Raw genomic sequence first — 20,705 nt, 5'->3', positions numbered from 1 at the left:
CCAGGAGTTGAAGTTAATATTTCAAGCAAATGCCCGGATTGAGAGATATGAAGTCTCCAATAAGTTCTACAGCTGCAAGATGGAGGAGAATAGTTCTGTCAGTGAACACATACTCAAAATGTCTGGGTATAATAATCACTTGATTCAACTGGGAGTTAATCTTCCTGATGATAGTGTCATTGACAGAATTCTTCAATCACTGCCACCAAGCTACAAGAGCTTCGTGATGAACTATAATATGCAAGGGATGAACAAGACTATTCCCGAGCTCTTCGCGATGCTGAAAGCCACGGAGGTAGAAATCAAGAAGGAGCATCAAGTGTTGATGGTTAACAAGACCACCAGTTTCAAGAAAAAGGGCAAAGGGAAGAAGAAGGGGAACTTCAAAAGAACAGCAAGCAAGTTGCTGCTCAAGAGAAGAAACCCAAGTCTGGACCTAAGCCTGAAACTGAGTGCTTCTACTGCAAGCAGACTGGACACTGGAAGCGGAACTGCCCCAAGTATTTGGCGGATAAGAAGGATGGCAAAGTGAACAAAGGTATATGTGATATACATGTTATTGATGTGTACCTTACTAATGCTCGCAGTAGCACCTGGGTATTTGATACTGGTTCTGTTGCTAATATTTGCAACTCGAAACAGGGACTACGGATTAAGTGAAGATTGGCTAAGGACGAGGTGACGATGCGCGTGGGAAATGGTTCCAAAGTCGATGTGATCGCGGTCGGCACGCTACCTCTACATCTACCATCGGGATTAGTTTTAGACCTAAATAATTGTTATTTGGTGCCAGCGTTAAGCATGAACATTATATCTGGATCTTGTTTGATGTGAGACGGTTATTCATTTAAATCAGAGAATAATGGTTGTTCTATTTATATGAGTAATATCTTTTATGGTCATGCACCCTTGAAGAGTGGTCTATTTTTATTAAATCTCGATAGTAGTGATACACATATTCATAGTGTTGAAACCAAAAGATGCAGAGTTAATAATGATAGTGCAACTTATTTGTGGCACTGCCGTTTAGGTCATATCGGTGTAAAGCGCATGAAGAAACTCCATACTGATGGGATTTTGGAATCACTTGATTATGAATCACTTGGTACTTGCGAACCGTGCCTCATGGGCAAGATGACTAAAACGCCGTTCTCCGGAACTATGGAGCGAGCAACTGATTTGTTGGAAATCATACATACTGATGTTTGTGGTCCAATGAATGTTGAGGCTCGGGGCGGATATCGTTATTTTCTCACCTTCACAGATGATTTGAGCAGATATGGGTATATCTACTTGATGAAACACAAGTCTGAAACATTTGAAAAGTTCAAAGAATTTCAGAGTGAAGTAGAAAATCATCGTAACAGGAAAATAAAATTTCTACGATCTGATCGTGGAGGAGAATATTTGAGTTACGAGTTTGGTCTACACTTGAAACAACACGGAATAGTTTTGCAACTCACGCCACCCGGAACACCACACGAAATGGTGTACCCGAACGTCGTAATCGTACTTTACTAGATATGGTGCGATCTATGATGTCTCTTGCTGATTTACCGCTATCGTTTTGGGGTTATGCTTTAGAGACGGCCGCATTCACGTTAAATAGGGCACCATCAAAATCCGTTAAGATGACACCTTATGAACTGTGGTTTGGCAAGAAACCAAAGTTGTCATTTCTTAAAGTTTGGGGTTGCGATGCTTATGTGAAGAAACTTCAACCAGATAAGCTCGAACCCAAATCGGAGAAATGTGTCTTCATAGGATACTCTATCACAGATCTGAGGGCAAGATTTTCGTTGCTAAAATCGGATCCTTTCTAGAGAAGGAGTTTCTCTCGAAAGAAGTGAGTGGGAGGAAAGTAGAACTTGATGACATAATTGTATCTACTCCCTTATTGGAAAGTAGTTCATCACAAGAACCGGTTCCTGTGACAACTACACCAATTAGTGAGGAAGCTAATGATATTGATCATGAAACTTCAGATCAAGTTTCTACTGAACCTCGTAGGTCTATCAGAATAAGATCCGCACCAGAGTGGTACGGTAATCCAATTCTGGAAGTCATGTTGCTTGACCATGATGAACCTACGAACTATGAGGAAGCGATGATGAGCCCAGATTCCGCAAAATGGCTAGAGGCCATGAAATCTAAGATGGGATCCATATATGAAAACAAAGTATGGACTTTGGTTGACTTGCCCAATAATCGGCAAGCCGTTGAGAATAAATGGATTTTTAAGAAGAAGACTGACGCTGATGGTAATGTAACTATCTACAAGGTTTCATGGCTTGCCGATCTACAAGACTGTCTATAAAGCTCGAGTTGTTGCGAAAGGTTTTCGACAAGTTCAAGGGGTTGACAACGATGAGACTTTCTCACCCGTAGCGATGCTTAAGTCTGTCCGAATCATGTTAGCTATTGCTGCATTTCATAATTATGAAATTTGGCAAATGGATGTCAAAACTGCATTCTTGAATGGATTTCTGGAAGAAGAGTTGTATATGATGCAGCCAGAAGGTTTTGTAGATCCAAAAGGTGCTAACAAAGTGTGCAAGCTCCAGTGTTCCATTTATGGACTGGTGCAAGCATCTCGGAGTTGGAATAAACGCTTTGATAGTGTGATCAAAGCATATGGTTTTATACAGGCTTTTGGAGAAGCCTGTATTTACAAGAAAGTGAGTGGGAGCTCTGTAGCATTTCTGATATTATATGTAGATGACATATTATTAATTGGAAATGATATAGAATTTCTGGATAGCATAAAGGGATACTTGAATAAAAGTTTTTCAATGAAAGACCTCGGTGAAGCTGCTTACATATTGGGAATCAAGATCTATAGAGATAGATCAAGACGCTTAATAGGACTTTCACAAAGCACATACCTTGATAAAATTTTGAAAAGGTTCAAAATGGATCAGGCAAAGAAAGGGTTCTTGCCCGTACTACAAGGTGTGAAGTTGAGTCAAACTCAATGCCCGACCACAGCAGAAGATAGAGAGAAAATGAAAGATGTTCCCTATGCTTCAGCCATAGGCTCTATCATGTATGCAATGCTGTGTACCAGACCTGACGTATGCTTAGCAATAAGCTTGGCAGAAAGGTACCAAAGTAATCCAGGAGTGGATCACCGGACAGCGGTCAAGAACATCCTGAAATACCTGAAAAGGACTAAGGATATGTTTCTCGTATATGGAGGTGACAAAGAGCTAGTCGTAAATGGTTACGTCGATGCAAGCTTTGACACTGATCCGGACGATTCTAAATCGCAAACCGGATACGTGTTTTTATTAAACGGTGGAGCTGTAAGTTGGTGCAGTTCTAAACAAAGCGTCGTGGCGGGATCTACATGTGAAGCGGAGTACATAGCTGCTTTGGAAGCAGGAAATGAAGGAGTCTGGATGAAGGAGTTCATTTCCGATGTAGGTGTCATACCTAGTGCATCGGGACCAATGAAAATCTTCTGTGACAATACTGGTGCAATTGCCTTGGCAAAGGAATCCAGATTTCACAAGAGGACCAAGCACATCAAGAGACGCTTCAATTCCATTCGGGACCAAGTCCAAGTGGGAGACATAGAGATTTGCAAGATACATACAGATCTGAATGTTGCAGACCCATTGACTAAGCCACTCTCACGAGCAAAACATGATCAGCACCAAGACTCCATGGGTGTTAGAATCATTACTATGTAATCTAGATTATTGACTCTAGTGCAAGTGGGAGACTGAAGGAAATATGCCCTAGAGGCAATAATAAAGTTATTATTTATTTCCTCATATCATGATAAATGTTTATTATTCATGCTAGAATTGTATTAACCGGAAACATGATACATGTGTGAATACATAGACAAACATATAGTCACTAGTATGCCTCTACTTGACTAGCTCTTTAATCAAAGATGGTTATGTTTCCTAACCATAGACATGTGTTGTCATTTGATTAATGGGATCACATCATTAGGAGAATGATGTGATTGACATGACCCATTCCGTTAGCCTAGCACTTGATCGTTTAGTATATTGTTATTGCTTTCTTCATGACTTATACATGTTCCTGTAACTATGAGAATTATGCAACTCCCGTTTACCGGAGGAACACTTTGGGTACTACCAAATGTCACAACGTAACTGGGTGATTATAAAGGAGTACTACAGGTGTCTCAGAAGGTACATGTTGAGTTGGCGTATTTCGAGATTAGGTTTTGTCACTCCGATTGTCGGAGAGGTATCTCTGGGCCCTCTCGGTAATGCACATCATTATAAGCCTTGCAAGCAATGTGACCAAATGAGTTGGTTACGGGATGATGCATTACGGAACGAGTAAAGAGACTTGCCGGTAATGAGATTGAACTAGGTATTGGATACCGACGATCAAATCTCGGGCAAGTAACATACCGATGACAAAGGGAACAACGTATGTTGTTATGCGGTTTGACCGATAAAGATCTTCGTAGAATATGTAGGAAACAATATGGGCATCCAGGTTCCGCTATTGGTTATTGACCGAGAATAGTTCTAGGTCATGTCTACATAGTTCTCGAACCCGTAGGGTCCGCACGCTTAACGTTATGATGACAGTTTTATTATGAGTTTATAAGTTTTGATGTATCGAAGTTTGTTCGGAGTTCCGGATGTGATCACGGACATGACGAGGAGTCTCGAAATGGTCGAGACATAAAGATTGATATATTGGAAGCCTATATTTGGACATCGGAAAGGTTCCAGGTGAAATCGGGATTTTACCGGAACACCGGGGGGTTACCGGAACCCTCCTGGGGGTTAATGGGCCTTAGTGGGCCATGAGGGAGAAGAGGAGGGCCGGCCAGGGTAGGCCGCGCGCCCCCTTCCCCCCTAGTCCGAATAGGATAAGGAAGGGGGGGCGGCGCCCCCCTTTCCTCTTTCCCCTCCCCCCTTTCCTTCTCCACCAAGGCAAGAGGGGGGAGTCCTACTCCCGGTGGGAGTAGGACTCCTCCAGGCGCACCCCAAGGGGGCCGGCCGCACCTCCCCCTCCCTTCTTTATATACGGGGCAGGGGGCACCCCATAACACACAAGTTGATCTACGGATCGTTCCTTAGCCGTGTGCGGTGCCCCCCTCCACCATATTCCACCTCGGTCATATCGTCGCGGAGTTTAGGCGAAGCCCTGCGCCAGTAGAACATCATCATCATCACCACGCCGTCATGCTGACGGAACTCATCCCCGAAGCTTTGCTGGATCGGAGCCCGGGGATCGTCATCGAGCTGAACGTGTGCTGAACTCGGAGGTGTCGTACGTTCGGTACTTGGATCGGTCGGATCATGAAGACGTACGACTACATCAACCGCGTTGTGCTAACGCTTCTGCTTACGGTCTACGAGGGTACGTGGACAACACTCTCCCCTCTCATTGCTATACCATCACCATGATCTTGCGTGTGCGTAGGAAATTTTTTGAAATTACTACGTTCCCCAACACACCTGCACCTGTATCCACCCACCAATCGGTAGGCTGAAACACTGAAAAAACAGTAAATAAATTACCGTGCCCAGATGCACCATTCTCATTGTTGCCCACAATCATGTTGACAGACTTGGAGTCCTGTCCTGACTTCTTAAACTTGTTTGGGCACCTGTTGGCCCAATGTTCAGTCGAACCACAAGTAAAGCAGCCCTCATCCTTCTTGTTCTTCTTGAACGTCTTCTTACCCTTCTTCTTGAAGTCGGTATTCTGTTGGACACCGTTCTTTCCCTTGAACTTGTGGGAGTTGAGGTTCCTCTGGTTCACCATGTTGGCAACAGAAGTCCCTTCGGCCCCTTTTCCGTGCGAGTCCTTTGCCCTCGAATTCTGCTCGACACTCAGATGGCCAATGACATCCTCCACAGAGAATTCACGCCTATGATGTTTCAGAGTGGTGGCAAAGTTCCTCTAGGAATTGGGGAGCTTAGCGATTATGCAGCCCGCGACAAACTTGCCCGGTAACTCGCACTTCAGAAGCTCAAGCTCCTTAACAATGCATATTATCTCATGAGCCTGCTCCAGTACAGAACGGTTCTCAACCATCTTGTAGTCGTGGAACTGCTCTATAATATACATCTCGCTCCCTGCATCGGCGGCCCCGAACTTAGATTCGAGCGCCTCCCACAAGTCCTTGGCGACATGCACATGTAAATATGTGTCGACCAGTTTATCTCCGATCGCGCTAAGAACTGCTCCGAGAAACACAGTGGTTGCCTCCCTGAACGCCTTCTCCTGTTCAGGAGCAATCGTTCCCGTGGACACACCGGTGACCCAGAACACGTTCATAGCCGTGAGCCATAAAGTGGTCTTTGTCTGCCAATGCTTAAAATACGTACCGGTAAACTTTTCCGGTTTCAGTGCTGCGGCAAAGCCACTTGCCGAAAAATTCCCTACACATAATAGGTTTTTGGATTGTTGAGTAAATAGGCAATTTCTCGATTAAATTAATCCACGAGTAAATCACTAGCATGGCATTGACTAAGTTGATGACGTACTGACTTTGATCTAAACATGCACGTACTAAGCAAACAGTAGACAAATCTACACATACTGCTAGTACTGCTAATATGAAATTAATCAGGAGTGGGATAAACAAGTTATACCCTCCAGTAGGCCATGCAGAGGCCGCGGCTTTGGTGGCAGCGGCGGCGTCCTCGGCGGCCTTCTTGTCGGCTTCATCTTTCTCGGCGGCGGCACGGTCGGGGTCGGTGGACATGGTGATGATGAAGGCGACGCGGACGTAGAGGAAGTAGACGATCGGAAGCGAGCAGTCGCGTAATCGCTGCCCAAAAACCTATTTGCCCCTCACCCCGTACAGGAACCAGAAGGGCGTGGTTTCGGAGACCTGCTCTCCCGTCGACCGTGTACGCGGCGGACGGGATGGAGTCATCGGCGGCAGCAGCAGCAAAGGAACGACGGTGGGCGTGCGCGTGAGCAGATGTGATCTGTTCGTGGCGGCTAGGGTTAGGGGACACCGCACACTTATATAGACGCAGCCGCGTGGAGAGACGTGAGCTTGACCCACGTCCGAGTCCGTGTCAGCCCATGATCCGACGTCTTGGATCGTGGCCCTGCTGTCAGAACCTCTCCGTTAGTGACTGGCAAAAATAAGCGCATAGGTGTGAGCTCGGCTCGGCTCATTCCCGCAACCCGCGGCGCGTCGTGACGAGGCGAGGCGAGGCGTGGCGAGGCGGGCGGCGGAGGAGGAGCGCGCGAGGGCCTCTTCTCTTCTCAAGCTCCAATAGCATGTAGAAGAGCCACCCTTATAAACCACTCCAACTTTCCTTCCACTAGCATGGTGGGACTAAACTTCCCACCACCTTGTCATGCCACCTACATGGGCCCTTAGAGATCAAATATGAAATTGTCATATGGGCTCTAGGCCCATCTCACATTTCAACAATCCCCCACCAGATCTCAGGGGCCCACTTTGTCCTTTGTTCCAAACGCTGTTTTGATATACTAGTGTTTCGGTGAAGACCTATTAAGGTTGAGCTTCACCTAGAGCAAGTAGCTACACTCCTTCACAACTGAACAATGGACTATGCCTTGAATTGTCAGTTTGGCGTAAAGAAGTTTCACCACATGTCTTACTAGTACTGGGCTGCCGAAGGCTGACCCTTCAGGTGGAGCATATAAGTCACACTCCTGGCCTATTCATGAGCTTACTAGAGATCACCCCAATCTCATAGATTGTGACTAGCAGTCGGGCTCACATAGGTGTGTTCCTCCAAAGATCGCTCTGTAGGATAGCATCTTGCTTATACATATAAGCCTTGGAACACATTAAGACAGTAGTCATCCTTCCATACAGTTTCCGAGAGTATTGCATCTCCAACGGAGTGGGTTAGTAAAGTTACTCTCCTCAGTTCACCACTGGCTTGTTTCCCAGGTCCTACTTCACGGGATCTCCGATCACATAGGTTGGGTTACCACCATGGCAACTCATGTGGGTCTCATACCCATCTCCCTCGATGCACTATCTATCACAACACGTGATAGCCCTTTCGTAAAGGGATCTGCTAGATTCTTAGCCATATGGACATAGTCCAGCGCTATCACTCCGGAGTTTCTTAATTTTCTGACAGCTTTTAATCTCATTCTTATGTGTTTGTTGGACTCCATGTTGTCCTTTGAACTCTTCACCTTGGTGATGACAGTCTGATTGTCACAGTTCATAAGGATAGCCGGAACCGGTTTATCAACCAGTGGCAAGTCCATCAAAAGATCTCGAAGCCATCCTGCTTCAACACCAGAAGTGTCTAATGTTGTTAATTCTGCTTCCATTGTCGATCTCGTTAAGATCGTTTGCTTGCAAGACTTCCAGGAAACAGCGCCACCTCCAAGAGTAAACATATACCCAGTTGTGGCCTTCATCTCATCAGCATCAGAGATCCAATTCGCATCACTATACCCTTCAAGTACCGACGGGTCTCCGGTATAGTGAAGTCCATAGTTCAGAGTATCTTTCAGATAGCGCATAACTCTTTCAACAGCATGCCAATGTACATCACCCGGTTTGGAAACAAACCGGCTCAGTTTGCTCACAGCAAACGTGATGTCAGGCCTCGTTGCGCTCGCTAGGTACATCAGTGAACCAATGATTTGAGAGTATCTCAGTTGATCTTTAGCCATGCCTTTGGACTTTCGAATCAACACGCTAGGATCATATGGTGTTTGAGATGGTGTGCAGTCCGAATATCCAAAACGACTCAACACCTTGTCAACATAATGGGATTGCAGAAGTGTGGTCCCACCCTCATTATCTCTCAGTAGCTTGATGTTCAAGATAACATCAGCCACACCAAGGTCCTTCGTCTCAAAGTTCTGAGACAGAAACGATTTGACCTCCTCAATGACTTTGAGGTTTGTTCCGAATATCAGTATGTCATCAAGATACAAGCACAGTATAACTCCTTCGCCCCCACCATGGCGATAGTATACACATTTGTCAGCCTCATTAACAACGAAACCAACAGATGTCAGAGTTGTATTGAACTTATCATGCCATTGCTTAGGTGCTTGCTTCAGGCCATATAAAGATTTCAGCAACTTACACACCTTCCTTTCCTGACCATCTATCACAAAGCCATCTGGCTGTTGCATGTAGATTTCCTCATTTAGCTCTCCATTCAGAATAGCTGTCTTAACATCCATTTGATGGACGAGAAGACCATGTGAGGCCGCCAACGAGAGTAATACTCGAATGGTGGTCAGTCTAGCCACAGGTGAATAAGTATCGAAGAAATCTTCCTCTTCTTTCTGGTCATAGCCCTTGGCCACAAGCCTGGCCTTGTACTTTTCAATCGTACCATCGGGCCTAAGCTTTTTCTTGAACACCCACTTACATCCCAATGGTTTGCAACCATAGGAACGCTCAGTGATCTCCCATGTCCCGTTAGCCATGATGGAATCCATCTCGCTACGAACCGCATCCTTCCAGTAGTCAGCTTCTGGAGAGGCATGCGCTTATGAGATAGAAGTGGGAGTATCATCCACGAGGTACACGAAGAAATCATCACCAAAGGTCTTTGCAGTCCTTTGTCTCTTGCCCCTACCAAGGGTTTCCTCGTCATCCTCCTCAGGATTTTCATCATGTGTTCGTTCATAATATTCCATAGGAATGGCAGGCTCAGGAGTCTCCTCAGATTCCTGTCTAGTAGTGCTTTGCATATCTCTCATAGGAAAAATATCCTCAAAGAATGTAGCATCCTTAGACTCTATGATTGTACCGACCTTCTGGTCAGGTAACTCAGATTTCACTACTAGAAATCTATAGCCAATGCTGTTCTTAGCGTAGCCCAATTCAACGCAGTCCACAGTCTTGGGTCCAAGTTTACGCTTTTTGGGGATCGGCATGTTGACTTTCGCCAAACAGCCCCAAGTACGCAAGTAAGAGAGTGTTGTCATTCTCTTTGCCCATCTCTCATAGGGAGTGATATCATTATCCTTTATCGGAACTTTATTCAGGACATGACATGCCGTCAATATAGCCTCCCCCCACCATGCCTTGGATAAACCCGACGTATCTAACATGGCGTTAACCAGATCAGTTCGAGTACGGTTTTTTTTCTCGGCAACCCCGTTTGACTGGGGTTAAAAGGAGGCGTCCTCTCATGAATAATGTCGTGTTCCGCACAGAAGGAATCAAACTCACTCGAGAAGTACTCTCCACCACGATCTGAACGGAATCGTTTAATTTTCTTTTCAAGTTGATTCTCAACTTCTGCCTTATAGATTTTAAAGTAGTGTAAAGCCTCATCTTTAGTATTTAACAGATACACATAGCAATATCTAGTGGAATCATCTATCAATGTCATGAAGTATTTCTTTCCACCTTTAGTCAATACACCGTTCATCTCACAAAGATCAGAATGTATGAGTTCTAATGGTGCCAAGTGTCTCTCCTCCGCAGCCTTGTGAGGCTGGCGAGGTTGCTTAGCTTGCACACATGACATGCACATAGAACCTTTGGCTAAAGTGAAACTCGGGATTAAATCCAACTTAGCTAGCCGCGTCATAACACCGAAATTTATGTGACAAAGACGTGAATGCCAAACCTCAGATTCATTAACACTCGAATGAACATGGTTCACGACTTTATTACAGAAATCTGTGAGGGAAAGGCGGAACATCCCTCCGCTCTCATAACCTTTTCCAACAAATAGTCCATACTTAGTAACAACTAATTTATTAGACTCGAATACCAACTTAAACCCTTCTCTACATAGAAGGGAGCCACTAACGAGGTTCTTCTTGATGGCGGGGACATGCTGCACGTTCTTCAGCTGCACGATCCTTCCCGAAGTAAACTTCAGATCGACCGTGCCAACACCATGAATAGAAGCACTCGCGCCATTCCCCATCAATACGGACCCGTGGCCTGTGACCTGGTAAGAAGAGAACAATGAAATGTCAGCACACACATGAACACCTGCACCTGTATCCACCCACCAATCGGTAGGCTGAAACACTGAATTAACAGTAAATAAATTACCGTACCCAGATGCACCATTCTCATTGTTGCCCACAATCATGTTGACAGACTTGGAGTCCTGTCCTGACTTCTTAAACTTGTTTGGGCACCTGTTGGCCCAATGTTCAGTCGAACCACAAGTAAAGCAGCCCTCATCCTTCTTGTTCTTCTTGAAGGTCTTCTTACCCTTCTACTTGAAGTCGGTATTCTGTTGGACACCGTTCTTTCCCTTGAACTTGTGGGAGTTGAGGTTCCTCTTGTTCACCATGTTGGCAACAGAAGTCCCTTCGGCCCCTTTTCCTGCGAGTCCTTTGCCCTCGAATTCTGCTCGACAATCAGATGGCCAATGACATCCTCCACAGAGAATTCACACCTCTGATGTTTCAGAGTGGTGGCAAAGTTCCTTCAGGAATTGGGGAGCTTAGCGATTATGCAGCCCGCGACAAACTTGCCCGGTAACTCGCACTTCAGAAGCTCAAGCTCCTTAACAATGCATATTATCTCATGAGCCTGCTCCAGTACAGGACGGTTCTCAACCATCTTGTAGTCGTGGAACTGCTCTATAATATACATCTTGCTCCCTGCATCGGCGGCCCCGAACTTAGATTCGAGCGCCTCCCACAAGTCCTTGGCGACATGCACATGTAAATATGCGTCGACCAGTTTATCTCCGATCACGCTAAGAACTGCTCCGAGAAACACAGTGGTTGCCTCCCTGAACGCCTTCTCCTGTTCAGGAGCAATCGTTCCCGTGGACACAGCGGTGACCCAGAACATGTTCATAGCCGTGAGCCATAAAGTGGTCTTTGTCTGCCAACGCTTAAAATACGTACCGGTAAACTTATTCGGTTTCAGTGCTGCGGCAAAGCCACTTGCCGAAAAATTCCCTACACATAATAGGTGTTTGGATTGTTGAGTAAATAGGCAATTTCTCGATTAAATTAATCCACGAGTAAATCACTAGCATGGCATTGACTAAGTTGATGACGTACTGACTTTGATCTAAACATGCACGTACTAAGCAAATAGTAGACAAATCTACACATACTGCTAGTACTGCTAATATGAAATTAATCAGGAGCGGGATAAACGAGTTATACCCTCCAGTAGGCCATGCAGAGGCCGCGGCTTTGGTGGCAGCAGCGGCGTCCTCGGCGGCCTTCTTGTCGGCTTCAGCTTTTTCGGCGGCGGCACGGTCGGGGTCGGTGGACATGGTGATGATGAAGACGACGCGGACGTAGAGGAAGTAGACGATCGGAAGCGAGCATTCGCGTAATCGCTGCCCAAAAACCTATTCGCCCCTCACCCCGTACAGGAACCAGAAGGGCGTGGTTTCGGAGACCTGCTCTCCCGTCGACCGTGTACGCGGCGGACGGGATGGAGTCACCGGCGGCAGCAGCAGCAAAGGAACGACGGTGGGCGTGCGCGTGAGCAGATGTGATCTGTTCGTGGCGGCTAGGGTTAGGGGACACCGCACACTTATATAGACGCAGCCGCGTGGAGAGACGTGGGCTTGACCCATGTCCGAGTCCGTGTCAGCCCACGATCCGACGTCTCGGATCGTGGCCCTGCTATCAGAACATCTCCGTTAGTGACTTACAAAAATAAGTGCATAGGTGTGAGCTCGGCTTATTCCCGCAACCTGTGTCGCGTCGCGTCGGGGCGCGGCGGACAGCGGTGGAGGAGCGCGCGAGGGCCTCTTCTCTTCTCAAGCTCCAATAGTATATAGAAGAGCCACCCTTATAAACCACTCCAACTTTCCTTCCACTAGCATGGTGGGACTAAACTTTCCACCGCCTTGTCATGCCACCAACATGGACCCTTAGAGATCAAATCTGAAATTGTCATATGGGCTCTAGGCCCATCTCACATTTCAACAGCCGGCCCCGTCGTAGTGGAACAGCATCACGGTGAACCGGTCGGCGGGAAACTTGGAGACGAGTTTGTCGACGGCCGCCTTGTTCTTGATGCCGACCGGGATCGCGAGGAGGCTCTTGGACGGCCTGCTGCCGCCCTCCTGCTCAGGGTCGCCGACCATGGGCACCATCTCGAGGTCGGACGTGGCTTGCACGATGCCCCTCAGCAGAGCCGAGCCGCCCGACGACGGCTTCTCGGATTCTCGTGCTTCCGTTCGGTGGACGGCTACGCGCAACAGTTTGCGTGGCATGGACCTGGAATCCTCGGACAGTTCGCTCGCGCGTGACACCGACGGGTTACAATCCTTGTGATGAAGCTTGAAGCCTGCGCCGGCGACGAATAGCAGCACGAGGAGGAACACGAGCGCCACCGGCAGCGAGAAGCGCTTCTGCGACGCCATGGAGTGCTTGGAACAGATCCACGCGAGGTGAGGCAAGCGATCTATAAGACTATGACGGGTTCGAGCTTGTGCTGGTGCTATATATATGCTGGAGTTGCACGTACATCAGACCGAGACTGATCTGCAGTCGGGCGCTGGAAACATGACACAATCTGTTCAGGAATCGGACAGGCGATGTAAATCTCGGACGTCCGTCGACAATCCAAACCGCCTGTCTGTCGCTATAAGCTTCGTGCATGCGATCTGATTATTTATTTTTGGAATCTAAGCACACTTGCCTTATTAATCAAGTAATGATCATGGGATTACAGGGTTTAGAAGCCACACATGGAAAAGGAAATTAAATAAAAAAACAACTAAAAATGAAAATAAAAAAGAAAAACAAAAAAACGACTTATAAATAAAAAGGAGAAAGTAAAAGAAAAGGAGACTGCTGAAAACTGAAGAAATGAAGAAGTCAGAGTGCATACATTTGTTCTTGAATTTAATTTAATTTTAAGAAATTCATGTTAAGCTTTCCACGGAGGCAGGCTGATACTGGGCCTCGCGGCGTCCGAGCAGGCCATGCGAAAGCTATTTGTCGTCGGTCTTTTGTTCTATTTGTTAATCTTCTCGAGACCCCCTATTCAAGGAGTCCTTAGGGGCGCTGATATGTCTCACCTACAGCCTGATGAGAGGAAGTCTCGCCGAAGGCGAGCTCCATATAGGGCCGGCCCTTCATGCCAATGGCCACAGGCCATATACTCCTTTTTTTTCTTGTTTCTTTTCTTTATTTTATTTATTTTCCAGATATTCTATTTTACAAAAAATACATAAATAATTCAAAATATATTAAATGTGCATAGGAAAATGTTTATCATGTATACAAAACATATACAACGTGAAATGTCTATAGAAAATATGTTGGCCATTTTATTTAATTTTTCAATCCAAGAATTTTTAAAAATGGTGAACAAAGTGTTTGAAAAATGTTAAATTTGTATTTGAAAAATGTTGACCATCTATCCACAAAATTTTAAACTTATATTTGAAAAATGTTAAATCTGTTTAGAATTCTTTTTGACCAAGTATTGTAAAATGTAAAAGTTGTCTTTCAATAATGTTAAATGTGTATAGAACAAATATTGACCATGTATTTAAAGAATGTTAAACTTGTCTTTGAAAGATGTTAAATGTGTATAGAAAAATATTGACCATGTATTTACAAAATTGTTAAACTTCTGTTTGAAAAATATTAAATGTGTATAGAAAAAAATATTGACCATGTATACAAAAAATGTTAAATTCTTATTTGAAAAATGTTAAATGTGTGTAGAAAAAATATTGGCCATGTATTAAAAAAGTGTTAAACTTGCCTTTCAAAAATGTTAAATGTGTATAGAAAAGATGTTGACCATGTATACAAAAAATGTTAAACTTGTCTTCAAAAATGTTAAATGTGTATAGAAAAAATGCTGATCATGTATTCAAAGAATGTTAAACTTGTCTTTCAAAAGTGTTAAATGTGTATAGAAAAAATGGTGACCGTGTATTAAAAAAATTAACTTGTCTTCGAAAAATGTTAAATGTGTATAGAAAAAGATGTTGACCTTGTATACAAAAATGTTAACATTGTATTTGAATTTTTTTTAATGTGTATAGAAAAAATGTTTTCCCATGTATTAAAACAATATTAAATTAGTCTTTGAAAACTTTTAAATGTGTATGTAAAAAATATTGACCATGTATTAAAAAATTGCTAAACTTCTATTTGAAAAATGTCAATAAACCATTTGAAAAAATTGTTCAATGTGTATAGGAAAAAAGTTGACCATGTATTGAAAAATGTAAATTCACTATTTGAAAAATGTAATAAAGCATTTGAAAATTGTCTAAATGTGTTTAAAAAATGTTAAACATGTATTCAATAAGTGTGAATCGTATACTAGAAAAATAAATTAGATATATACTAAAAGTGTGTATAGAATAACAACGAAACCCAGACAGAAAACAACCCATAGTCAGATGAAAAACGAGAAAAGAAGCAAACAAAACGTGGGGTGTAAAGAAAAGAAAAAAACTAGTGAAAACCGAGTAAGAAACAAAGAGACCCGAACAAAATAAATAAAAAGGTAAAAAAACCGAGAATGAAACAAAGAAAACGAAAGAAAGAAAAAATGCAATAGAAGAGATAAAGAGACAAAGAAAAACTTCTAAAAAAGGAAAAATAAATAAAGAACCCGTAAAAACCAATAGAAACCTGCCTTATTTCCTTTAAGTAGTTCGCGCCCTATTGAGAGAACGCAAACTTGCTACTTGACGCAGTGGCTAGCAAGCTACGTGGGAACCAGTTGATCTTGGGATCAATTCCCTGGCTGCTCCCATTTTTTATTTTGTTGAGGCAGCCGGCCCAATATGGGATCCTGCTGGAGTTGGTTTTTTTTCTTACTTAGTTAGAGACAACAATTAGTTGAGGAGTGCTTCTTCGGGAGCCTCCTCAGCAATCACATAGGGTGGACATGCTCTCAGTCCCGCCACTTGTGGCACTTTGGACCATTCCTTCGGATTATGCATTTTTATTTTTCCGCACGCGTTTTCAGCTTTTTAAATGATCTTTTTTGATTTTTCAGTTTTTCACCTGTCTATTTTAGTTTTTTGACAAAAATTCGGGAAAAAATATGGGCAAAAAAATAAGTTTTTCCGTGAAAGGCATGATTTTTTTTCGCGAGCTCTCGGAAACGGAAAAAATAAATGTGTTTTCTCTTTTTTTTTTTGTGGGATGCATGTTTTTGCTTCCGTGAGAGGCACGACCATGCCTCTCGGAAATGGAAAAAAATACGTCTTCTCTTTTTCCCCCTTCCGTGATAGGTACGATTTTGCTTTCGCGAGAGGCACGACTGTGCCTCTCGGAAATGAAAAAAAACTTATTTGCTTTTTTTTTCATTTTCTTCCATGAGAGGCAGGTTTTTGCTTCCGCGAGAGGCATGATTTTGCCGTGCCTCTCGGAAACAAAAAAAAACATGTTTTCTCTTTTTTTTTCATGAAGGCGCGGTTTTGCTTTTGTGAGAGGTATGGATTTGCTTCCGCGAGAGGCACGGCTATGCCTCTTGGAAACAACTTCCGAAAAGGGAAAAAACATGCTGCCGGTTCGATTTTCTCGCTCAGTTTTTTCATGAATTTTTTTCGGCAAAATATATCAACATGGAATCTAATTTTGAAGACCTCGACATGAGGATCCGACGGTGAAGATGATTCGAGATTTGGACGCACGATTTAAGAGATAAAACGTTTTGAATAAACAGATTTATGAAAAAGGGAAAAAACTCACAGGTTGTGACAAGTGGCGCACATGCAGCACCCCACTGGTCACAACCTGAGAAGGGGGAGTGATCTCTGAAAGGAGTGCTTCTCAATTAGTGATTTCTTCTGTATTCTTTGTTGGTTTTCATTGGTTCCTGCTCTAAGGAAAACAGGCAATGTGTCGGCCCATATAGCAGGGCAGCTCTCGCAATGGTTATCCATCGACCTACAAGCAATGGGCTGGCATATATAGCAGGACCAGGATGTTCCCTATTCGAGGGTCAAACAGGGAAAACCACCCATGCCAGCCTATATAGCCTATAAACATCCACGCCAACCTATATGGGATATAATTTTGGCTAAAAAGAAAATGGGATATAGATATTATGAAAATATATAAGGATATATTGTTAAAGCAAGTTTAAATACTGAAAAAGTTCCACAAAATATTAAAAAAAGGTATTTGGAAAATATTTATGTGTAAAAAAAGATCACCATGCACAATAAATGTTTAAACTGTTTGTAAAATGCTCACTGTGTGTTTAGAAATTGGCTATCCTATATTTTAAAAGTTCATCAAATATTGAAAAATGTCCAAGATGTGTTTTGAAAGTCTATGGTATGCTTAGAAAGTGTATGTGTATTTTATAAAAGAAAAGGTAAAACCCGAAGGAGAAAACCCCAAGAGGAAACCAGAAAAACAAAAGAAAATAGACAAAAAGTAGGTATGGAAACTGAAAATAAAAATAACCAAAACAATAAAAAAGACTTATAAATGGAAATGAGTAATACGAAGAAAAAGGAAACCTTAGAAAACCGAAAAAACTTAAAGCACATATATTTTGTTGTTGAATTTAGTTTAAGGTTATCGAAGAAACCCTAGAAAGGTCACATGTAATTTTTTTTAAAATCCGAAAGAAACTAGAAATTATACTTGTGAATAGTTCTTAACACTCGATAACATGCACACATAGCAACAATAATATTGGGCCGGGCCAAGCCAAGGGTGTGGGAGGATGCATGTTGTGTCAACTATATGACGGAAAATGCCGGTTTTATGAAATGTACACAATTTTAGAATAAGAGTCACATGCTTTTTTAATGTTCAGGGCCATGTCATAATCGGAATTATAATAAGAGCCATGTACCCTTTTTCCAAAATATGAGAGATGTACGAATCCTGCGTACCCTACTCACCTCCCTTCTTCAGTAATAAAACACCCCCTCTGAATTTTAAGGTGGGCCCGCATGCCCACTAGTGGTCAATAAGAAGCTGACATATCATTACCTAAACCATTAGGTGTAGCAAAGCTCATTCTTTTCAGGGATGGGCCATGTTCATGTCCTAAGTTGCCTCGGGATTTTACTGTCAGGATGAAAGGGGGGGGGGGCTCAGTCACCGGAAAAAAAACCGTAAGTGGAGAGGTAAATGTAGAGGAAGGGTTAGAGAGATGGCTTGGATGGCAGTGGTTTGAGGGTGGGGCGGCGATTAATGCACATTAGACCATTGGCGCCACGGGCCGTTGGAACGCATGAGTAGGCGGTTAGAGCGGGGTAGGTCAAAGGCTCAAGAGGAAGAAAGGTATTGCGGGGAAGATAAACAGTGGCTTTGGGCTTCCGCTGTTGCATGTGAATTCAAAGGGTTTACATAATCGGTTGAAACTAAAAATAATCTGCTACCCGATGAATAGGCGTTTCCAAAAAAATCATCATCCCAAACTTCGATATACAACAGAAAATCACCATCCGAAACTTTAATGAGCCCGTTGTTGACGAAAAACATCCACGCCGAACAGAACTTTTTCTTCTCTACTACTTAAAAAAAAGCAGTGTTTCTTTTTCAGATGTCATACCACTTTGTCAACCAATCTCCCCCCTCCTATCTTGTCCCTCCATTGATTTTTTTCGCTCAACCGGTCTTTTGTCCCACACACCCTTTGTCTGCACCTTATCCATATGCTTATCAATCAATTTGAATTATTTATCAAATTGCATCACGTTAATATGGACCAAATTTGATAAAAATTATTTAGACAACCGCATTAATATAGACAGGCAAATCACCTACATGATTTGATAAATATTTATTTTCACAATCACATTAATATGGAATATAATTTCGAGGTAACATACTACAATATTTATATCTCATTACAACGAACGGTCATTGTTCTAATTAAATTTCTCGCAAAAAAATTGTTCTAATTAAATTAAAAAGGCCGAAAAAAAACTTGGAACAAACCCCCTGATGACGCGCCGGGTATATTGAGCCCGAATGCCCAATTGGCCGGCGGGCCGAAGATATTTCGAGAGTATGCCAGAACATCCTCGTCACCCACCTCCGTCTCCAAGTCCTACTGAACACTATGCGAAGCTCCTAGAAATGAATGGAACGATCAACTGAACGAACCTTCTCGAGTCCTCGAGCTCACCTCACACCTGCATGGAATTGACCCCTCATGCCATCTTCTATAAATAGCACGCAAACACTTTCTACGTATCATCTCAAGAGAGAAAAAGAATCAAGCACGCGTAGCGCATCCACACATTCGAGAAAGAAACAGCAAGATCTCATCAAACAATTGAAGCTGTAGCAATGGAGGCAGTGTCCAAGAAGGCTCTGGTAACTACGGCTATTCTGGCGTTGGCCGTTCTGGCCCCGCCTGTCGCCGGGCTGGTGCCGTACGGCGTCAGCAGCGGGCTGTGGGACCTGCTCGACGACCCGTTCCGGGTGCTGGAGCAGACACCGCTGGCGGTGCAGAGGCCGGCATCCGCAGGCGGCCCGGGAGCGTCCATCTCGTCGGCGGTGGCGCTGGCGAGGTGCGACTGGAAGGAGACACCCGACGCGCACGTCATCTCGCTCGACGTGCCCGGGGTGAGGCGGGATGACGTGAAGGTGGAGGTGGAGGAGAACCGGGTGCTGCGGGTCTCCGGCGAGCGCAAGGCGGACGAGGAGAAGGAGGGCGAGCGGTGGCACCGCGCCGAGCGCGCCGCGGGGAGGTTCTGGCGCCGGTTCCGCATGCCCGCCGGCGCCGACGTTGACCACGTTACCGCGCGCCTCGAGGACGGCGTGCTCATCGTCACAGTGCCCAAGATTGCCGAGCACCAAAGGCGAGAGCCGCGCGTCATCAACATCGCCGGGGAGGACGCCAACAGCGGCGGCAAGGGCGCGGACGCGGAGGTCAGGCCGTCGAAGGCCGAGATGTGAGCTTTCGTGTAGGAGACCACGACGAGAGCGATGCGTCACGTTTGGATGTGTTTTGTCGGTTCATGCTTACCTTTGCGTGTGTGGTACTGGTACTGAAGTGTGATGTTGTTGTTGTCAGGTAACCTAAGTTACCGATAGAGCTGTCGTGTCTTGTTCAGTTGGATCTTTTGCAACCTGATCAGTCACATTTGCAAAACCCTACATTTTTACTTCTTAATAATTGCTGGTTTGCCTTATTTCTCCCCGTACTGGTTTCGATATCTAAATTATCATATCCAAGCATCTTACAATACTACCTCCATCTCAGTTTACAAGGCTTGCACCTGTATCTAAGTCGTCAATTTAACTTTTACAAGGCTTGCACCTGCATCTAAGTCGTCAATTTAACTTATATAAAATAAATTGTTTAACATAAAATTTATAGTATTAGAAAATAGAATATCTAAAGTTTTTAATAATTTTTTTAATATATGCCTTCTATTAAGTTGGTCAAATTAACGACCTAGATACATGTGCAAAACTTGTAAACTGAGATAGAGGGACATGTGCAAAACTTGTAAACTGAGATAGAGGGAGTACCTTTTTCTTTACGGTCGAAGCATCTTACAATACACCAACTAAAAAGGCATCTAACAATTCATAACTTTTCATAATATCAGCAAAACTTGTTTCTGATAACCAACTAATATAGACGCGTAGGAACTGTTGTATGATTGTTCAAGGAGTTAAATATGCTTAAAAATTCTGAAAATGTTAGGGCTTCATCACTATTCAGCAAATCGGACACACAAATTATAATATGTTTAAAAATTCTGAAAATGTTAGGGCTTCATCACCGTTCAGCAAATTGGACACACGGGGAGGGAGCGTCTAACACAAAACATTCCGAATGATATTTGTTAAACTTTGACATATTTACAATC

General features: G+C 43.9%; 2 protein-coding genes across 2 annotated transcripts in view; one reads left to right on the top strand and one right to left on the bottom strand.

Moving 5' to 3' along the window:
* The window catches only part of LOC119292545, a 32,701-nt gene extending 19,406 nt beyond the window's left edge, over nt 1-13,295 (bottom strand). Inside the window, exon 1 of the mRNA XM_037571352.1 lies at nt 12,864-13,295. Within this exon, the coding sequence (XP_037427249.1) occupies nt 12,864-13,295 (432 nt within the window). The remainder of the gene's footprint in view (nt 1-12,863) is intronic.
* A 5,715-nt stretch (nt 13,296-19,010) lies between these two features.
* LOC119293404 (21.9 kDa heat shock protein-like) lies at nt 19,011-19,993 on the top strand. Its single transcript, XM_037571894.1, has one exon. The coding sequence runs from the start codon at nt 19,171-19,173 to the stop codon at nt 19,780-19,782; it is 612 nt and encodes a 203-aa protein (XP_037427791.1). The 5' UTR covers nt 19,011-19,170; the 3' UTR covers nt 19,783-19,993.
* The last annotated feature ends 712 nt before the right edge of the window (nt 19,994-20,705 follow it).

The sequence above is a fragment of the Triticum dicoccoides genome, chromosome 4B (assembly GCF_002162155.2).
Source record: "Triticum dicoccoides isolate Atlit2015 ecotype Zavitan chromosome 4B, WEW_v2.0, whole genome shotgun sequence".
Lineage (NCBI taxonomy): Eukaryota > Viridiplantae > Streptophyta > Magnoliopsida > Poales > Poaceae > Triticum > Triticum dicoccoides.
The sequence above is the reverse complement of the archived record's forward strand: the minus strand, read 5'-3'. Positions and strand labels throughout refer to the sequence as shown.